This window comes from Ctenopharyngodon idella, chromosome 6, assembly GCF_019924925.1.
Source record: "Ctenopharyngodon idella isolate HZGC_01 chromosome 6, HZGC01, whole genome shotgun sequence".
In the NCBI taxonomy this organism is placed as follows: domain Eukaryota; kingdom Metazoa; phylum Chordata; class Actinopteri; order Cypriniformes; family Xenocyprididae; genus Ctenopharyngodon; species Ctenopharyngodon idella.
Genome location: NC_067225.1, coordinates 32759351 through 32778777, shown reverse-complemented (window position 1 = coordinate 32778777; position 19427 = coordinate 32759351). Strand labels below are relative to the sequence as shown.

Sequence of the window (19427 nt, the reverse complement as noted above, 5' to 3'; positions counted from 1 at the left end):
AAAATGCAAATTTTAAAACTTTTTTTGTCATCCTAACAACAAACAGAATGGAAAATATAAATATTGGGACTTGTCCTCATCAATGTCTATGGTGGTTACGGCCCTGATGGATTTAGATTCAGTTGATTCATTTTGTTTTCATTCATTTTTCATTTGAATTTTAATGAATTAACCCTAGGGTTCTATATAGGGTAACTAATCAAACTTTTTTTTTTTTTTTTTTTTTTTTTTCTAAGAGTGTAGCTTAAATGTCAGTGTACCCAAACTATAGTACACTGGGAGGGTAAGCACTTGTCCATAGGGGGAGGAAACCTGACAGATGGGAAAATGTGTTGGAAAATATAGTATATAGTATACTGTGTGTGTGTGTGTGTGTGTGTAATCCCTTATTAGTGATATATATATATATATATATATATATATATATATATATATTTTATGCTTTTGACAGATGCTTTTATCTGAAGTGACTTTTTCGGACTATAATCGTGTGTTTCCTAGAAATTGAAGCTGTCATCACGTCATTCTAGTTGACCTACATGAATGTAATATTGTTATGTTACTTTTAAAAACTTTTAGAACTGCATATGACTTCTGGTTTATTATGATGACTGTTTAATCTCCGTCTCCCTTCAGATAACCAGTCCATGGCGTCTCAGACGGCGGTGAGCATCCGCATCCTGGACGTGAACGACAACCCTCCCGAACTCGCGACTCCTTACGAAGCTTCAATCTGCGAGGATGCCAAACCTGGCCAGGTGAGATAACGTCTCTATATTTTGCACATTGAGAAGTCACATCAGTCTAATCAGGAATCACGCTCGCCAGACCCGCCTCGCTATGATCGCATCAGCGTTTGAAAGCGAGATCCGTTGTTCCGCACATAAAAATCATACGCTGTCGATTTACTCGGATGATATCTGAGGTCAGATGACACTGACTTAGTTGTTCCCAATGGCTTCTTGCGTTGATAAAGCTGTCAGCTGAGATTGGTACCTGGAAGGAAAAAATTGTCATTTCCATGAAAAGCATATGTAATCTGACATTGGACGCATCACGCAGCTCCTCTCAGACAGCTGGGCTCGCCGTTAATACATATATCAATAGCAGAGCGCTTCGGGAACATCAGGTGTGCGGCATGATGAAGTGGTGAGATTCTAATTGCATTGTGGGAATGCCGCACTCAGCATGGCCTCCCTGATTCTGTTTGACGGCAGTTTACAACGACTAACAAGATTTGTTTTCTGAAGCTCAATATCTTGTCTGATCTCGCTGGGCTAATGCAGTTTGGCTCAACTCACCAATCTCCCCTAAAAAGTGAAACATCTGAGAGATGCTACGTGAACTCCGCTGACCTCACAAGACCTCCGAACCTGGACAGAAACATTGGAGTCGTGGCAGAACAATCAGTGAGTGTCAGATTTAGTACGGAGCCAATCGCTTTCCCGTTTTTGTCAAAATAGTTTCATTATTGCTTTGCTCCTACTTTGGACCTTTTTCAATTGGAAAGAATGATCCATGTGACATTTCGTCCCAAAGGCAATTTATAAACTAGTTGTGAAAAAAAGTGTGCGATGTCAAGCCAGTGGTGCAGCAAACTCACCTGCAGCGCTGTGTAGCGACTTGTTGCTCTTGTTTACACATGGAATAAAAGAACACATGTTCAGCCCAAAAATGAAACTTCTGTCATCATTTATTTACCTTCATGCTGTTTCAGACCCACATGACTTACTGTCTTTTGTGGAGCACAAAAAGTGAATTTCTGCAGAATAAAAAAGCTCTGTTCCCAAAGCTGCTTTACTGTCTAAATTGGCAGCTAAATTTTAAGACAAATATTACAACCTATGAAACTTGACAATATTTGTTTCATCATTTATAAAATTTTACAACATTAAACACTGTTATTTTCCTGTTTATCACTGTGAAGCTGCTTTGAATCCGTATTGCATAAAGTGCTATATAAATAAAGCTGATCTGACTGCTCTGAAGAAGACATAGAATCAGTATTTCGTACGTAACGTATTTCAGTACGTTATTTTGCTTTATATTGTTGCTATGAAAACAGAACCTCTGCATGTCTTTATCTGTGAGCTAGAACGCTACTATTAATCATTAGCAGAATAATCCAGGTACTTGACATTGAGCAGGTGCTGCATTTGACTGTAGTTTACGGCACATATTTTTATTCAAGTTATGATGAGACAATCAACATTTGCTTTTGAATGGCGATAGTCACAATGTGAGCTAATTGATGTATATGCAAAACAGAATCAAGCTATAGAATGCAAGCAAATTAATTAAAGGGGAAAAAGGGTATATATATATATATATATATATATATATATATATATATATTTATTTATATTTATTTATATGTATATAGTTCAGTCATGAAACTCTAGAGGGCGTGTTTTATCTCCCAATTCTAACATTTTTTCCTCACAACTGCGAGTTAAAAAGTCAGAATTAAGTTATATAAAGTCAGAATTGTGTCTTATAAAGTCAGAAATAAAGTCAAAATATCACTCTATTCTGTCTTTATAACTTGCAATTCTGATTTTATAACATGCAATTCTGACTTTATAACTCAATTCTGACTGTATAACATGCAATTCTGACTTTATAAGACGCAATTCTGACTTTATAACTCGCAACTCTGACTTTATAACATGCAATTCTGACTTTATAACTCAATTCTGACTTTATATCATGCAATTCTGACTTTATAACTCAATTCTGACTTTATATCTCGCAATTCTGACTTTATAACTCAATTCTGACTTTATATCTCGCAATTCTGACTTTATAACATGCAATTCTGACTTTATAACTCGCAATTCTGATTTTATAACATGCAATTCTGACTTTATAACACGCAATTCTGACTTTATAAGACGCAATTCTGACTTTATAACTCAATTCTGACTTTATAACTCAATTCTGACTTTATATCATGCAATTCTGACTTTATGACTCGCAATTCTGACTTTATAACTCGCAATTCTGATTTTATAAGACGCAATTCTGACTTTATAACTCAATTCTGACTTTATATCATGCAATTCTGACTTTATGACTCGCAATTCTGACTTTATAACACGCAATTCTGACTTTATAAGACGCAATTCTGACTTTATATCTCACAATTCTGACTTTATAACTCGCAATTCTGACTTTATATCTCACAATTCTGACTTTATAACTCGCAATTCTGACTTTATAACTCAATTCTGACTTTATAACTCAATTCTGACTTTATATCATGCAATTCTGACTTTATAACTCGCAATTCTGACTTTATGACTCGCAATTCTGACTTTATAACTCGCAATTCTGATTTTATAACTCGCAATTCTGATTTTATAACTCGCAATTCTGACTTTATAACTCAATTCTGACTTTATAACTCAATTCTGACTTTATATCTCGCAATTCTGACTTTATAACTCGCAACTCTGACTTTGTAACATGCAATTCTGACTTTATAACTCGCAATTCTGACTTTATAACATGCAATTCTGACTTTATAACTCGCAATTCTGACTTTATAACTCGCAACTCTAACTTTGTAACATGCAATTCTGACTTTATAACTCACAATTCTGATTTTATAACATGCAATTCTGACTTTATATCATGCAATTCTGACTTTATAACTCGCAATTCTGATTTTATAACATGCAATTCTGACTTTATAACTCGCAATTCTGACTTTATAACTCGCAATTCTGATTTTATAACATGCAATTCTGACTTTGTATCATGCAATTCTGACTTTATAACTCGCAATTCTGATTTTATAACATGCAATTCTGACTTTATAACTCGCAATTCTGATTTTATAACATGCAATTCTGACTTTATAACATGCAATTCTGATTTTATAACATGCAATTCTGACTTTATAACTCGCAATTCTGATTTTATAACTCAATTCTGACTTTATAACTCAATTCTGACTTTATATCATGCAATTCTAACTTTATAAGACGCAATTCTGACTTTATAACTCGCAATTCTGACTTTATAAGACGCAATTCTGACTTTATAACTCGCAACTCTGACTTTATAACATGCAATTCTGACTTTATAACTCACAATTCTGACTTCATATCATGCAATTCTGACTTTATAACTCGCAATTGTGAGTTTATATCTCGCAATTCTGAGAAAAAAGTCAGAATTGTGAGATAAAAAGTCGCAATTACTTTTTTTTTATTTAATGGTGGAAATAAGCTTACATACTAAGTAGAGTTGTCAGGAATTATTTTTTTTTTTTCTTTGAGAAATATATACTGTATTTATTTGGATTGGTTTTTTTCTTAAATTATGACATCATTGTCATGACAATTATGTGCTTTGTCGCCCCAATTCTCATTTTTCAAGGTCAAGTCAGTTGCTGGTCGCCACATGTGCAGCGCCCCCTTTCTGAGCGGAATTATTAGAATTTGTCTTTAAGTTGTTGTTTGTCCTGAAAGCTCTGTTTATTTGTTGATCCAGTGCAATTGAACATCCCTCCCCCCCCTTTTGAGCATCCGTGAAATGTACAGAACAACAAAAGGTTGTTTGCTTTTGGAGATGTCATGGGAAATTGTGTGCACTCCCTCTTTCTGCGTGGCTCTACTTGAGAGCTTCACTCGACAATAGAGCGGCTGAACGAGGGCTGTTATTGTGGGATTAAAGATTCTTAGAGATTTTTTGTTGTTGTAAAGAACTAGTAACCTTTGCATAACATTTTTTGGATGTGTAAGAAAGGCCTTTGTATTCTACCATTTTCATCCTTGGAAAAAGAAAGGAATGAATGTTCCTTTCTTTTTTTTGAGTTATAATATATTTTATTTTATTCTCAGGTGTGCAGAAGTGCTGTTTTCTCTCTCTCTCTCTCTTAGTTAAATTTTGAAGTACCATTTTACATTTTATTTTGTGTGATTATTTTAAGCATTAATACTTAATTTTAATTATTTCAATTAAAACACATTTTATGTAGGAAACGAATCTTGAGCAATGGAAATGTGCTGCTTACAAGCATTCGGTCCTTGTGATGCACAGATGAAAGATAGTTGTTCCAACAAGTACATAATTGTGATTAATTGAATTCTCCAGTGAATCATTATATTAACTACCATTTCTTTTCTGCATAAAACCCCAGAGATAAAGGTTCATTTATTCATGTGAATATGAATGACAGCTGTGAAAATGAAGACTAAAGAGCCTTTCAAAGACATAAAGTACAACTACACAGTGACACTACACATTTTTTAACCCCTTATGTACGTATATACATGTTTTTATCATTGTATGTATGTTTGTTTATTTATTTGAATAACATAAATCAATGAATCATGCACAAGAATGGATAAAAGTTCTGCCATATTTTACTCGCTCTCATGTTGTTTCAAACCCGAATGACTTTATCTATTTTGCAGAGCACAAAAGGTGATATTTTGAGGGATGTTGCAGTGTTTTTTTCCATTCAATGAAAGTCAGTGGGGTCCAATGTTGTTTTTGTTTAATTATGAACAAAAAACAGTTGAAACATCCTTCAAAATATGTTCTTTTTTGTTCCACGTAAGAAAGCAAGTCAAACAGGTTTAAAATGGCGTGAGGGTGAATAAATGATGACAGAATTTTCATTTTAGGGTGAACTATCCCTTTAAGAAAGAACGTCCAGTCGATTTCAGATGTCATGTTGACTTTATATGGAAACTACATCAAATCACACATCTAGAAATTGTTCTTGGAAAGCACTAGAACTAGAAGGAAATTGTGAGAGAAGCCACATTTTCAGAAGTAATTACTTTTTAAGGTAAAGTAAAATTTTACCTGAAAAAAAGGGTGGCACAAATCAATGTGTTTTTTGTTGTCAGAAGAGCCAGAAGTAGAGGTTTTTTAGTGATAACTCAAAGCGATGTGGGTGGTGCCCATATCTCAACAATCACCATGCGTTCTGTGATATAGCGTCACGCTGTGGAGCTGCTTTTCATCTGGGCAACTCAGTGGACAGAACAAAGACTGAGCGCTACACAATACCAGTATATACTGAGTCGAGTAGAAAAAGCGTATAACAGCTCGGGAGACATTTCATCATTCAGCAGGACAATTTCAAACCGAAGGGCCGTGGTACCCGCTGTTTCTGAAGCGCATTTAAGGTGAAAAATTGCAAGCATGTCCGTCCCCCAAATACAGCGGTAAAGTGTAATCCGGTGAAGTCTTAACATAATAAATTTCTCTCATTAAGCGCAGGACTCTTTGGAAGCCCCCTGCTGTAGCTTCAGCAATGCAGCTTTTGTAATAGCTTTACGATAACCTGTAGCATGTTTACGTGATTTGTAGCCCATCACCCCGGGGTCCCCCATTGCGTTGTGTCGAATAAATTGGCTTAGGTGAGTAAGAGACGCCCGCGGAGCAAGACGCTGAGGTTTGTGCGTTCAAACTTTGCACACGCTCTTGCTCTGTGATTAATCACTTTGGTGATTGGGGTGGAAATTAGTCCTGTGGAGGAACACGCAATTAGAGTCATTTATCTCTCACCTGCGATTGGCGCTTTGTAGAAGATACACAAACCTCGGCCTACACGTAAACACTATCGCGCGGATCCTTCAGCGATGAGACGTTTTTACATGCATCATTTTTACACACGCCTGAGTCACGAGAGGGAACTTCTTTATGTTCTTGCATTTTGAATAAATCTGCCACCGTGATAGCTGGTTTGTTTCTTTCAACAGGCTGGTTGAGTCTGTGTTGAGCTGGTCGGGATTCTCAAACAAACAGTTTTTGCACTTTTCAGTGGATTCAGCTTCAGATTGGCTTACTAGTTGGGAACAGTTACTAGTTGTCTCTGCAAATAAAGCTGATTTTACATTTATTTGTTTAGCAGATGCTTTTATCCAAAGCGACTTACAAATGAGGAATACAGCAAGAGATGACACCCTTCATGTTTAAATATGTATAATAATTAGTAGACTGTACATACTACATACTCAAGTTAGTCTAAAAAGTTTTTTTTTTTTTTTTTTTTTCCCTCAAGCACTTTCTGTTATGGTACTTATTGAGGATTGCAGTGTTGAATTGAAGAATTGGCTCTCTTTTCATTAATTCATTAGTGTGAATTTGAATTGGTCTCAACACACAAGAAGTTGGATTGGAATTTAAATAGGAAGGACAGATTTATTTATTTTTTTTATGATGATGATGATGCATTCTGGGAAATTATGTGTTCATCCACCATGTTCAATAAAGCTTAATTTATGATGAAGTATATAAACTAATATGCATATTTGATATAATGAAATACATGATCTAAATACAAATAGGTTGCATTTCAAACATTTTTCATTAATGTTAATTCTACACTCTAAAAAATGCTGGGTTAAAAACAACCCAAGCGATTGGGATGTTTTAACCCAGAGAATGGGTTATTTTAACCCAACGATTTAACCCAGGGATTGGGTTGTTTTAACCCAGAGATTAGGTTGTTTTAACCCAGTGATTGGGTTGTTTTAACCTAGCGATTGGGTTAAATGTTTGACCCAACCTGCTGGGCAGTATTATTTAACCCAACTATTGTTTAAAAAATGACTATATGTCTGGCTTAAAATGCCCAAAATACGTTGGAAATTAAAAATCAGACACATAATTATTAGAGGCAACAATAATAATCAAAAAGGTGAACATTTATTAATAAGCAATTTAATACATGTTTATTGTTTAACTAACAATAAAAAAAAATACTTGTTGATGTTAGTTGGTGTTAATTTCAACATTTACTAACACATTATTAATATCAAAAGTTGTATCTGTATTATTTAATGGACCTGAGCAAACATGAACTAACAATTAACAGTTGTATTTTAATAACTAACGTTAACAAAGATTAATAAATACTGTAACAAATGTATTGATGATTGTTAGTTAATATTAGCTTATGCATTAACCAACATTAAATAATAGAAACTTATTGTAAAATGTTGCAGAGAAAAATAACTTTTATCTATACATTTCACAATTATAGCATACAACTTTTTTTTTTTTTTTTACTCTTAAAGATAGTTGATATTTAACTAGGTTATGCAGAAGACAGTTTGGATTGCACAAGACAAACTTCAGTAGATTGTGCTTTGAAAATCACCTACTGTATAGAAATTCCTTACAAAACAAAAGTCTTTGTATAATTTGCAAACCGGATCATATTCATATGCCCTCTTGTGCTATTCAGAAACTTCATATTTTACATTATGTTGTGCTCTACTGCTAGCCCAATTATCAAGCTTTGTTCGTGTGCCATACCAGCGTCGCCTTTTTCTCTGCTCTAGCGCTCGCTAGCGTCACCGCTTGCGTTTCTGATAGAACAACAGTGAAATCAGATTAGCTTAAGCCGCTAAATGCATGGAGTTTGATCCCATTTGAAGGATGACAACACAGCGTATTTGTTTGTGTGTAAAAGGTGAATAAATCAGACAGAGGGAGAGAAAGAGGGCTAGAGACATGAAAAAGGACTTAGCCGATCGCTCATAAGCAGCTTTGGCTCAGAGGGCACGACTCCCTTCCAGCGATGTGACACCATTGTTAGACATGGAAGGAGAAAGTGTTTATGAGCTCACGCGGATTTAAGTGTCAGGTAGATGTGTCGGGCCGCGGTGTCCAAAAGAAGCTCGTGCTAAAAAAACCCACACACATTAGTATTGCTATGGTATTGTCAAAAAATGCATGATTACCATTGTACCATATCTAAAATATCAGTAAAGCTTTGCAATAAGGTCTCATTTGTTACCATTAGTTAATGCATTAACTGACATAAACTTAGATTGAGCAATATATTTTTGAAAAGTATTTATTAATGCTGGTCAATGCTATAATAGCAATACAGTTATTTATTGGTTGTTTGTTCATGTCAACTAATTAACTAATGCTAAACAGATGTGACTTTTGATGTGCATGCACCATTGCACTATTGTGTATTTTTTAATGCATGTACTATGGTACTGTTCTGTATTTTTAGGGCATGTAGCCTACTATGATACTATGCTGTATTTTTAGGGCATTTACCATGGTACTATCATGTATTTTTAGGACATGTACCATTGTACTATCATGTATTTTAGGGCATGTACCATGGTACTACTGTGCTGCATTCTTAGGGCATGTACCACCATGGTACTATGCTGTATTTTTAGGGCATGTACCATGGTACTACTGTGCTGCATTCTTAGGGCATGTACCACCATGGTACTATGCTGTATTTTTAGGGCATGTACAACCATGGTACTATGCTGTATTTTTAGGGCATGTACCATGGTACTACTATACTGTATTTTTAGGGCATGTACCACCATGGTACTATGCTGTATTTTTAGGGCATGTACCATGGTACTACTATACTGTATTTTTAGGGCATGTACCACCATGGTACTACGCTGTATTTTTAGGGCATGTACCACCATGGTACTACTATACTGTATTTTTAGGGCATGTACACCATGGTACTATGTTGTATTTTTAGGGTATGTACCATCGTACTACTATACTATATTTTTAGGGCATGTACAACCATGGTACTATGCTGTATTTTTAGGGCATGTACAACCATGGTACTATGCTGTATTTTTAGGGCATGTACCATGGTACTACTATACTGTATTTTTAGGGCATGTACCACCATGGTACTATGCTGTATTTTTAGGGCATGTACTATGGTACTACTATACTGTATTTTTAGGGCATGTACCACCATGGTATTATGCTGTATTTTTAGGGCATGTACCACCATGGTACTACTATACTGTATTTTTAGGGCATGTACCACCATGGTACTATGTTGTATTTTTAGGGTATGTACCATCGTACTACTATACTATATTTTTAGGGCATGTACAACCATGGTACTATGCTGTATTTTTAGGGCATGTACAACCATGGTACTATGCTGTATTTTTAGGGCATGTACCATGGTACTACTATACTGTATTTTTAGGGCATGTACCACCATGGTACTACTATACTGTATTTTTAGAGCATGTACCATGGTACTACTATGCTGTATTTTTAAGGGATGTACAACCATGGTACTATGCTGTATTTTTAGGGCATGTACCATGGTACTACTATGCTGTATTTTTAAGGGATGTACAACCATGGTACTATGCTGTATTTTTAGGGCATGTACCATGGTACTACTATGCTGTATTTTTAAGGGATGTACAACCATGGTACTATGCTGTATTTTTAGGGCATGTACCATGGTACTACTATACTGTATTTTTAGGGCATGTACAACCATAGTACTATGCTGTACTTTTAGGGCATGTACCATGGTACTACTATACTGTATTTTTAGGGCATGTACAACCATGGTACTATGCTGTATTGTTAGGGCATGTACCATGGTACTACTATGCTGTATTTTTAAGGGATGTACAATCATGGTACTATCGTGTGTTTTTAGGACATGCATCACTGTACTAACATGTCGTTTTAGGGCATGTACCCTGGGTTCTATAGTGTATTTTTAAGACATTTACCATGGTACTGTTGTGCATTTTTAGGACATTTATCATGGTACGGTCATGTATTTTTAGGACATTTATCATGGTTCTCTCATGTATTTTTAAGACATTTACCATGGTACTATGCTGTATTTTGAGGGCATGTACAGCTGTATTTTTTATTAAGCAATCTTAACAAAGAATAATAAATGCTGCATTGCTCATTGTTAGTTAATGCATTGGCTTATTGAAAACTGTTACCAGTGTTTTTTCCACCTAAATTCACATTTCTGCCACAAAAAGTGATGTGTTTACCCTCGATTACCTTAGATGGCTTTACAAAAGACACAAATGAACAAAGAGACATTTGAAGTTCCCTTCTCGAGGTCTCTGATTCACGCTGTGTCCCATTCATGATCTGGTTCATTATCTGACATCATCTACATGCCTGACCCTTGTTCAGATTGACATGTGAAGCAGTCTGAGCGTGTGGCATTCCACTCGTAACCCTGTGGTATTTGAGCGCGCGGGCCTGATCGGATGAGAAGAGACAGATATCATATAGTGTCGCATGTGCAGGGAAAGGCCGGGTGGAAAGGCAAATACTAAGAACGGCCCGGGGACGAGAGGCCTGTCAACTCCACACAAGACATCAAACGGCAATGAGCGGCTCTCCGTGACAGATCACAAGGGTCTGGTCCTCCCGCGGGACAGTCCCAGCTAGATGACTAATGTTTGAAGGAAAAAGTACACTCGCGCTCTCATGCACACGCAGACGGCCATGGAAATGGATTGGATCCTGCTCATATGGTGACACATGCACTGTATAGTGTTCAATCCACTCCTACAGCCAAGAATGAAAATGTTCCCACCCTCATTTCATTAAAAATACATACAGTAGTGGCCAAAAGTGATGTCTGGAGGGCATATTAGTTTTTAATGACACTACAAGTTCGATTGAACCATCAAAATATGAGGAAAATGTTTTATATTGTTTAAATATGAGGGAAGAACAAAACACTAAACTTGGTTGAGGTATTTATCTGACAAAATTATGTATCAGTTTCTAACTATTTATCAGTAACTAACAAAACTTTGCCACTTTTAAAAAGTAAGGAATACATTTTCAATGTATTATTTCAAAAGTAAAAAAAATATAAATAAATAAATCATGTTTTAAATTCACATATAAATAGATATATTTGCAGTGTCCTCCGAGGAGGCATATGAAATGTGAATTGAAGAGTATCTGAAAGGTCAGCTGTGATAATGAGGGATATTTATGCGTGAAGGAGGCAAATTACACTTATTCTCCCTTTTGCATTTTGGATGGTAGTAAATGGTGCGTTGTCATTTGAATATCAATTCTGATTTAATAGTAATGAGAGGAGCCTGTGTGCGGTGAGCCTGTTCTGGCGTTCATGTAGTGAATCCACATCTGAGTTGTGTCCATTAGTAAATAGAACAGTATTTAATTTTTATTGCTTTAGTTAGTGTTTATTTTAAATATATATTTTATTTGCCTCCTCAAAGGAACTGCTGCTGCATATGTTTAACTGTTTGTTTAATTCATGTTTAAAAATGTAGTTAAACGTAACAATAAAATTATTTTAAATGCAACTTTTATAGGATTTGTATTGCATAGCTCTTTTATTGCATTTTTAGAATGCATTTGTTAATTAATTGATAATTGATGTCTTTATTTTGTTCTTAGGTGGCACTGAGGGACTCAAATCTTTTTTTTTTTTTTGAATCAGTTTAATGAAATGAATCATGTGAATGAACTGATTCTCTAAAATGAATCAGATTCCGCAACACTGGATAGAGAGAAACGAGGGCATGTTTATAAGCTTGTTTCTGCCACTAAATAAAAATAAAATAAAAAGGTAATTGCACAAATTGCACAAATCGCAATTTGTGACATTTAAGCTCGCAATTGCATCTTATAAAGTCAATATTGCAACATATTAACTCACAATTCTGACTTTTTTTCTTAGAATTGTTTATATCTTGCAATTCTGACATTATAACATGCAATTGTGAGTTTATATCATGCAAATCTGACTTTATAACTTGCAATTCAGACTTCATAACACAATTCAGACTTCATAACTCGCAATTCTGACTTTATATCTCGCATATCTGAGAAAAATAGTCAGAATCGTGAGATAAAAAGTTGCAGTTACCTTTTTTATTTTTCATGGCGGACACACGTTTAACACTTTCTGATCAGTGATTTTCCATGCTATCTTTTGTGATGACATGGATTTTTACTGGAAATTATTTTACACTGATTGCACTCATTAAGATCAATTTCTAGCCAATTAAATATTTTGAAGCAGAGCATACAGTAATTAGAGGATTCTTTATTTACTATGTATTTGTCCGTGAGATGTTAAATATTTTATTAATTTCTTTGACTTTTCCTGGCCCAGAAATCACAACTTGATATTTCCAGGTTTTCCAAGCACTGTGTAAACCCTGGTTTAATTATCGCCTCCACTAACTACTTACAATTAGTTACTCTCCTCATTGCTGGTGGATATTTCACGCAAATTTAAACTTACGGAATTAAAACTCTTGAACTTCTCCCTTCCATCTCAGAGGTCAACATCCTCCTCCTCTGTGTGAAGGAGGAAGACTTTCACAGAGGACCTTTGGTCCTCCAAGACTCTGGAGAATGTGCAAGACTTTTGGGAGACTCTTGGCTTCTCACTTTCCAAGCCTCGTGCAGCTTAAGAGGTCATGAGGGGGCTGTTGGATGGAAATCTAATTAGATGATTTTGCTTGAGGGAGCTGTGTTTGCCACTCAATAAACTCCCACACAGTGGTTCTCTCTTACAATCTTTCCCTCCTTCACATTATTTTTCTCTCCGTCTATCTTTTTTCAGAAGTCCCTGTTTCTCTCTCTGTTTTTCCATCCCACCCCTTTCTCTCCAGAAACCCCCTCAGGCATTCATTTTGCCCTCAAAATTGGAAATATCATATATGACCTTTTGTTGTTTCTGTCCTTGGCATCGCAATTAACGTTTGTTAAGAAAACAGTGTTCAATGCATTCATTTATTCTTTTTCATAGAGTTTCTTTTCTCATTTACCCTTGTTTACTTCATTTTTTTTTTACCAGCCCAACAATAGCTCATTAAACAAATGAGGGTCACAAAATAGGAGGAATGGGATTGTTCCAATTAACAACTCTGGTTCCTTAAAGCCAACATGAAGAATTGACTCTGTTTAATTTCTTAAAGGAGTAGTTTACCAAAAATGTTGTCATCATTTACTCACCTTCACGTTGTTCCAATGAGTTTCTTTCTTCTGTTGAAAGCATAAGAAGATATTTTGAAGAATGTTGGTAACCAGACAGTTGACGGCAGCCATTGACTTCCTTTTTTTTTTTTTTTTTTACTACTTTGGAAGTTGATGGCTGCCGTCAACTGTCTGGTTACCAACATTCTTCAAAATATCTTCTTTTGTGTTTAGCAGAAGAAAGAAACTCATACAGGTTTGCAGCAACATAAGGGTGAGTAAATGATGAACTATCAGTGAACTATCCCTTTAATGCATATTCCTGGTGTTATTGTGAATGATTCATCAGTGCGCAATATTCTAAAGAAAAACATTTTTGTCTTCATCTTTCTTCAACATAAATGTAAAACTTGCTCTGCTCTGAAATTGCTTTCCTTTTCAGCTTCCCACTTATTTTTCATCCACCAGACCGTCCTATATTTTTGAATCAATTAATGATTCTTTTTGAAATTATGAGAAAGCAAGACGACTCCAGTGACTGTTTCAGCGAGTAATTTGTTACGCTCTCTTAAGTATGAAACCAATTTCTGAATATATGTTCAATTAGCCACTTTGCATTTTGATCATACAGATTACTTTATTTAGATACTATTATAGCATTTATTAAGATTAATAAATGTATGTTATATTTATATTCATTTTATTTTTACCCATTTTACCCATCTTGGAAGACATTTAAACTGGATCTTTTTATGATCAGATATCTATCCGATAAAAAAAATGTTTAAAAAAATGCATGAATTTTGCATGAGTGTAAATATTTTAAATATTAAATATTCTATTTTCTCTGATTCTTAGAAAAGAGCCGGTTCATAAGAGTCACTTGTTCAGTAGTGGTGCATCAGTGAAGTAATGGTTTGAGAAGTGTTAACAGATCCAAACACCATGAAAATAATAAAAGCACCGCTTCCCAGTTCCCAACCTTACAAAGTTGCGGTCAGCATTTCATCCATAGCACTAGCGTAAACCGATGCAGTAGATGAGGGATGTTTGGAAGGAGGCACTCAGCGGGAATTCAGCAAAACTTCTCTTTCAAGCTGGGAAGAGGCCAATAAACAAACATCTTAAAAATATAACATCTGTTTCGTTTACTCCCCCTCTTCAGTCATGTTGCTGGAGTTTGTGTAACGCTCTTTATGCAGTTTTCTGTACCCCAGACAAAGTCACTGGAGTACGGCATGTTGATTAAAGGGTTTTAAACGCGACCTGCCGTTGCTGTAGCGTATGCATTATCAGCCGCAGACAGAAGTGGAGCGCTGCGAATAATGATGGGAAGAATTGGCTAGAGTTTAGTTTAAAGCTGCTGTGGATGAAATCAAACATAAACATTATCAGCTGCAAGTACTCCCAGACTTATGAAATATGCTTTGGCGTTTCAACACCTGGAGTTTTACTCTGGTATCAAGAACATTTGTAATTTCCAGAGTCCTGGTGGTTTAATTATGTTCCAAATGAATGTCTATGCTGGTCACAGCTGGTTAGTTTTGATGTTGGACCACTGTACTTTAATTGTTCATTTGTCCCTCCATGAAAGTTAGTTGTTTTATCATTGGCGGCACTTTACAATAAGGGTGAAGATGTTGCAGTGGTGAAATGCATTAGCTATCATCGAACAGAAGAAGTAATGTTATAACTTTTACTGTTAAAAAAGGAATTAATATATGTGGATATTATTTTTAATCAAGATTGATGCGTGATGTAAAAGTGTTTTTCATTCACTGTAAAAAATATTTTCACGATTTCAACTTTTTTTTCTTCAGCTAACATACTAATTTAAGTTTCTATTGATTAAACTAATCTCTTTGTGGTTCAAAATTTTCTAATTTGTTCAAACTTGTGGTTCAAAATTGTAAGGCATCCAGGTTTCTTACTTTGAAGTTATATATAATTTTTTTTACAGTTTTTTCCCTTTTAACTTCAAAGAAAGAAACCTGGATGCCTTAAAATTTTGTACCACAAATAAATAGTAAATTTATTTATGAATGGATGGATGGATGGATGGATGGATGAACGGACGCACAGACGGATGGATGGATGGATGGATGGATGGATGGATGGACGGATGGACGGATGGACGGAGGGATGGATGGATGGATGGATGGATGGATGGATGGATGGACGTATGTACGGAGGACGGACGGATGGATGGGTGGATGGATGGATGGATGGATGGATGGATGGATGGATGGATGGATGGATGGACAAATGGGTGGACGGACGGACGGACAGACGGATGGATGGATGGATGGATGGATGGATGGATGGATGGATGTACGGAGGACGGACGGATGGATGGATGGGTGGATGGATGGATGGATGGCATCTAGACATGACCCAGATTGGACTCCTAAGCATGCAGACAGTTCACACAGCCACTGTTTTGACAGAAAATACATTTTTAAGATATAGCCGAAGGTTGCATGTGTTCAGCGCTAAGGAACAAGAAGCAAGATTTCACACAAGGCTTCTTTACCTTAACTTACTCTTGTAATGATTGGCAAGCCTGCCTGCAGCTCACAGCCTGCGATAACAGTACTGAGTGCACAGCCGTGAATGAATGTTAACACTGAGGTCTGTTTCTTTGCCAGAATATGTTTCCATGTGAGTGTGACTGACAGTCAGAGGGCTTCAAACCAGCATGAGTAAATGTGCAGTCCAATTCTTCTATTAGATGGATATCAGCACCTCAGGGCAGAAACATACCGTAAATAACATATTTAAAAAGTGTGTACGTTGGTTACTGCAGTGGTAAATAACATCAGTATGTGATAGTTTCTTTCAAATCTGTGATTTTTAAAATGACATGTGCAAGCTGTTATTTTTAATTATTCATTTATTATTATATATTTATTCATAGCTTGACTGCAATGCAAGTCGCTTTAGATAAATGTATCTGCCAAATGTGTAAAAGTGAATATTATGTATTGATGCCAAAAGTCATGATTTCAAAAATGCAGAATTAAGACTTAAATTTCATAAATTATCATGGAATATAGTGCACAACTGCAAATATGGACTGCTTTTTTTGTCAGTTTTGGAGCTTGAAAGCTATGGTAAGTATGAAAAAGTGTTGCACAAAAAATAACAGCTTACAGGTTTGAAATGACAAGCGAGTGAGCGAATAATGACAGAATGTTCAGTTTTAGGTGAACTATTTCTTTAAAATCTTCAGCGAATTGTTGGTTTCTCGTCCCGGGAGCGCTGCACGCTGACTGCGTCCTCGAGGATTGAGGCTTAAAGACAAGCACTTTGCCACTCTTGGAAACTCCAGCTTTAATCATTTTGAAGGGAAAACATCAGTGTTCGTGTGTGGTCTCCTTTGAGTATACTACAAGCATTTGTCCTTGCTTTCACTTTCCGTGTGTATGTGCGCGTGTTTCCTTTTCATTTTCCAATCCGAGGAAGCGTGAGTGTTCCTTTCTGACTTCATTTGTACTTTAGGGAGCAGGGAAAGACTTCGCAAAAAGAATTTTAATTTACATTTTTTTCCCCCCTCTCTCCTCTAATTACACTTTTGGATTTCCTATCACCTCCCTAAAAATTGACATAAATGCCGTGCGAGCCTTTTGATGACCGTGTAATGAGAAATGAGCAACGAGAGAACATGGGAATTTTAGCGGGATTGTCTGAAGTGCCGCCCACTCCCTCTCTTTCCCGCACCTCTGTTTCTTCCGCCCTCCTAAATGCTTCCATCTGTTGTCTCACAAACCGGCTAATGTAGTAACTGGGCCCGATGCCTCTCACAAGTACACCCACTCTCACTGCGACAACTTCTACTTCGACTTGCACTTCAGATTTATCACAGAAACTGTAATTCGAAAGCCTAATAGGCCAAGAGCTCAGTGTAGTTTTAGCATAATATGACAAAAAAGGGCATTTTTGTTGTTACATTTTTGTAAGAAAAGATGTCTGCAGCTCCTGCACAGTACATTGTACTTACTATGTAAGTGCATAGTAGTTAAGCCCACCTAGTATAAAGTGGGACCCAAACTTCCCTTCAAATTGCCATAAGCATGTTGAACATGAATTGTGTTTGTACCTTTTGTGACAACACCAGCTGCATGAACCTGTCGATGTAGATATGCACGCTTTCGTTTGTCACCGGTATCATCTCAACTTGTGGATGTACTCTAGACTAACACAGCGTTGGACTTGCCAGAAATGGCAAAGACTGCTGAAACTGCACAGTCTACAGTGAGTCATCTACATCAGGTAAATATTGACTTGTCGGCTACTTTTCTGGAGGAGTAGTCGACTAGTAAATATGAATAGTCATGCAATCTCATCTACGCTCCTTCAAGGTGCATTTGTGGGGTTTTATGATCCAGCAGGATCTAATCACTTAGTAAAGTAACAACACATGTGGTTTTAGGGATCATGCATGTATGCTGTTGGACGACGCACACACTGAGGTTTATCTTTCTGTCTCTCTCTGCAGCTCATTCACACCATTAGTGTGGTGGACAGGGATGAACCGCAGTCTGGACATCGATTCTACTTCACGCTGGCACCCGAGGCCTCCAACAACCGCCACTTTACACTATGGGACATCAAGGGTGAGAGACCGGATCTTTACCTTTTTATTATACATTTTGGATGCTTTGGAAAGTTTTCTTTTACGTGCATGAATATTGATTTTATCTATTGCATTTACATTAACGTTTGGAATAATTACTCCAGTCTTCAGTGTCACATGATCTTTCAGAAATCATTCTAATATGCTGATTTGATGATTATTAATAATGGTCATTATTATCAGTGTTGAAAACTGATTTGTTAGGATTTTTTGATGTCTTCGATGAAATCATTTATTTGAAATACAATCTTTTGTAACTTAGATATAAATAGCTATATTTACTGTCACATTCATTTAATTTAATACATCCTTGCTGAATAAAAGTAGTTATTTATTTATTTATTACCCCAAACTTACACCAAAATATGAAGAAGTACAACTGTTTTCAACATTAATGATAATCAGAAATGTTTCCTGAGCAGCAAATCATCATATTAGAATGATTTCTGAAGGATCATGTGACACTGAAGACTGGAGTAATGATGCTGGAAATTCAGATTTGATCACAGGAATAAATTATATTTTACTTTATATTCATATAGAAAACAGCTATTTTAAATTGTAAAAACATTTCACAATTTTGACTGTTTTTTTTTTTTTTTTTTTTTAATCAAATAAAAGCAGCCTTGGTGCATGAGCACAAGAGAAAAAAGTGTATTATCTATTGCATTTAGGCAAAAAGGTTCCACAAAGCAGTCAATGGGTGCATAATCACATTTACAGATAAAATCAGAAAAGGTGCAGGTTAATATATATATATATATATATACCAGTATGCCATTACCAGTATGCCATATATATATATATATATATATATATATATATATATATAGTCAAACCAAAAATTATGCATAATCAAATTTACAGATAAAATCAGAAAAGGTGCAGGTTAATATATATATATATATACAGTGGGTACGGAAAGTATTCAGACCCCCTTAAATTTTTCACTCTTTGTTATATTGCAGCCATTTGCTAAAATCATTTAAGTTCATTTTTTTTCCTCATTAATGTACACACAGCACCCCATATTGACAGAAAAACACAGAATTGTTGACATTTTTGC

General features: G+C 35.8%; 1 protein-coding gene across 4 annotated transcripts in view; it reads left to right on the top strand.

Annotated features, from left to right (window-relative positions):
• Positions 1–19427, top strand: part of LOC127514601 (cadherin-22) — a 211410-nt gene that overhangs the window by 163826 nt on the left and 28157 nt on the right. For all 4 annotated transcript variants that reach the window (XM_051897585.1, XM_051897586.1, XM_051897587.1 and 1 more), the window contains 2 exons: positions 637–758; positions 18224–18341. In XM_051897585.1, the coding sequence (XP_051753545.1) occupies positions 637–758; positions 18224–18341 (240 nt within the window). The remainder of the gene's footprint in view (positions 1–636; positions 759–18223; positions 18342–19427) is intronic.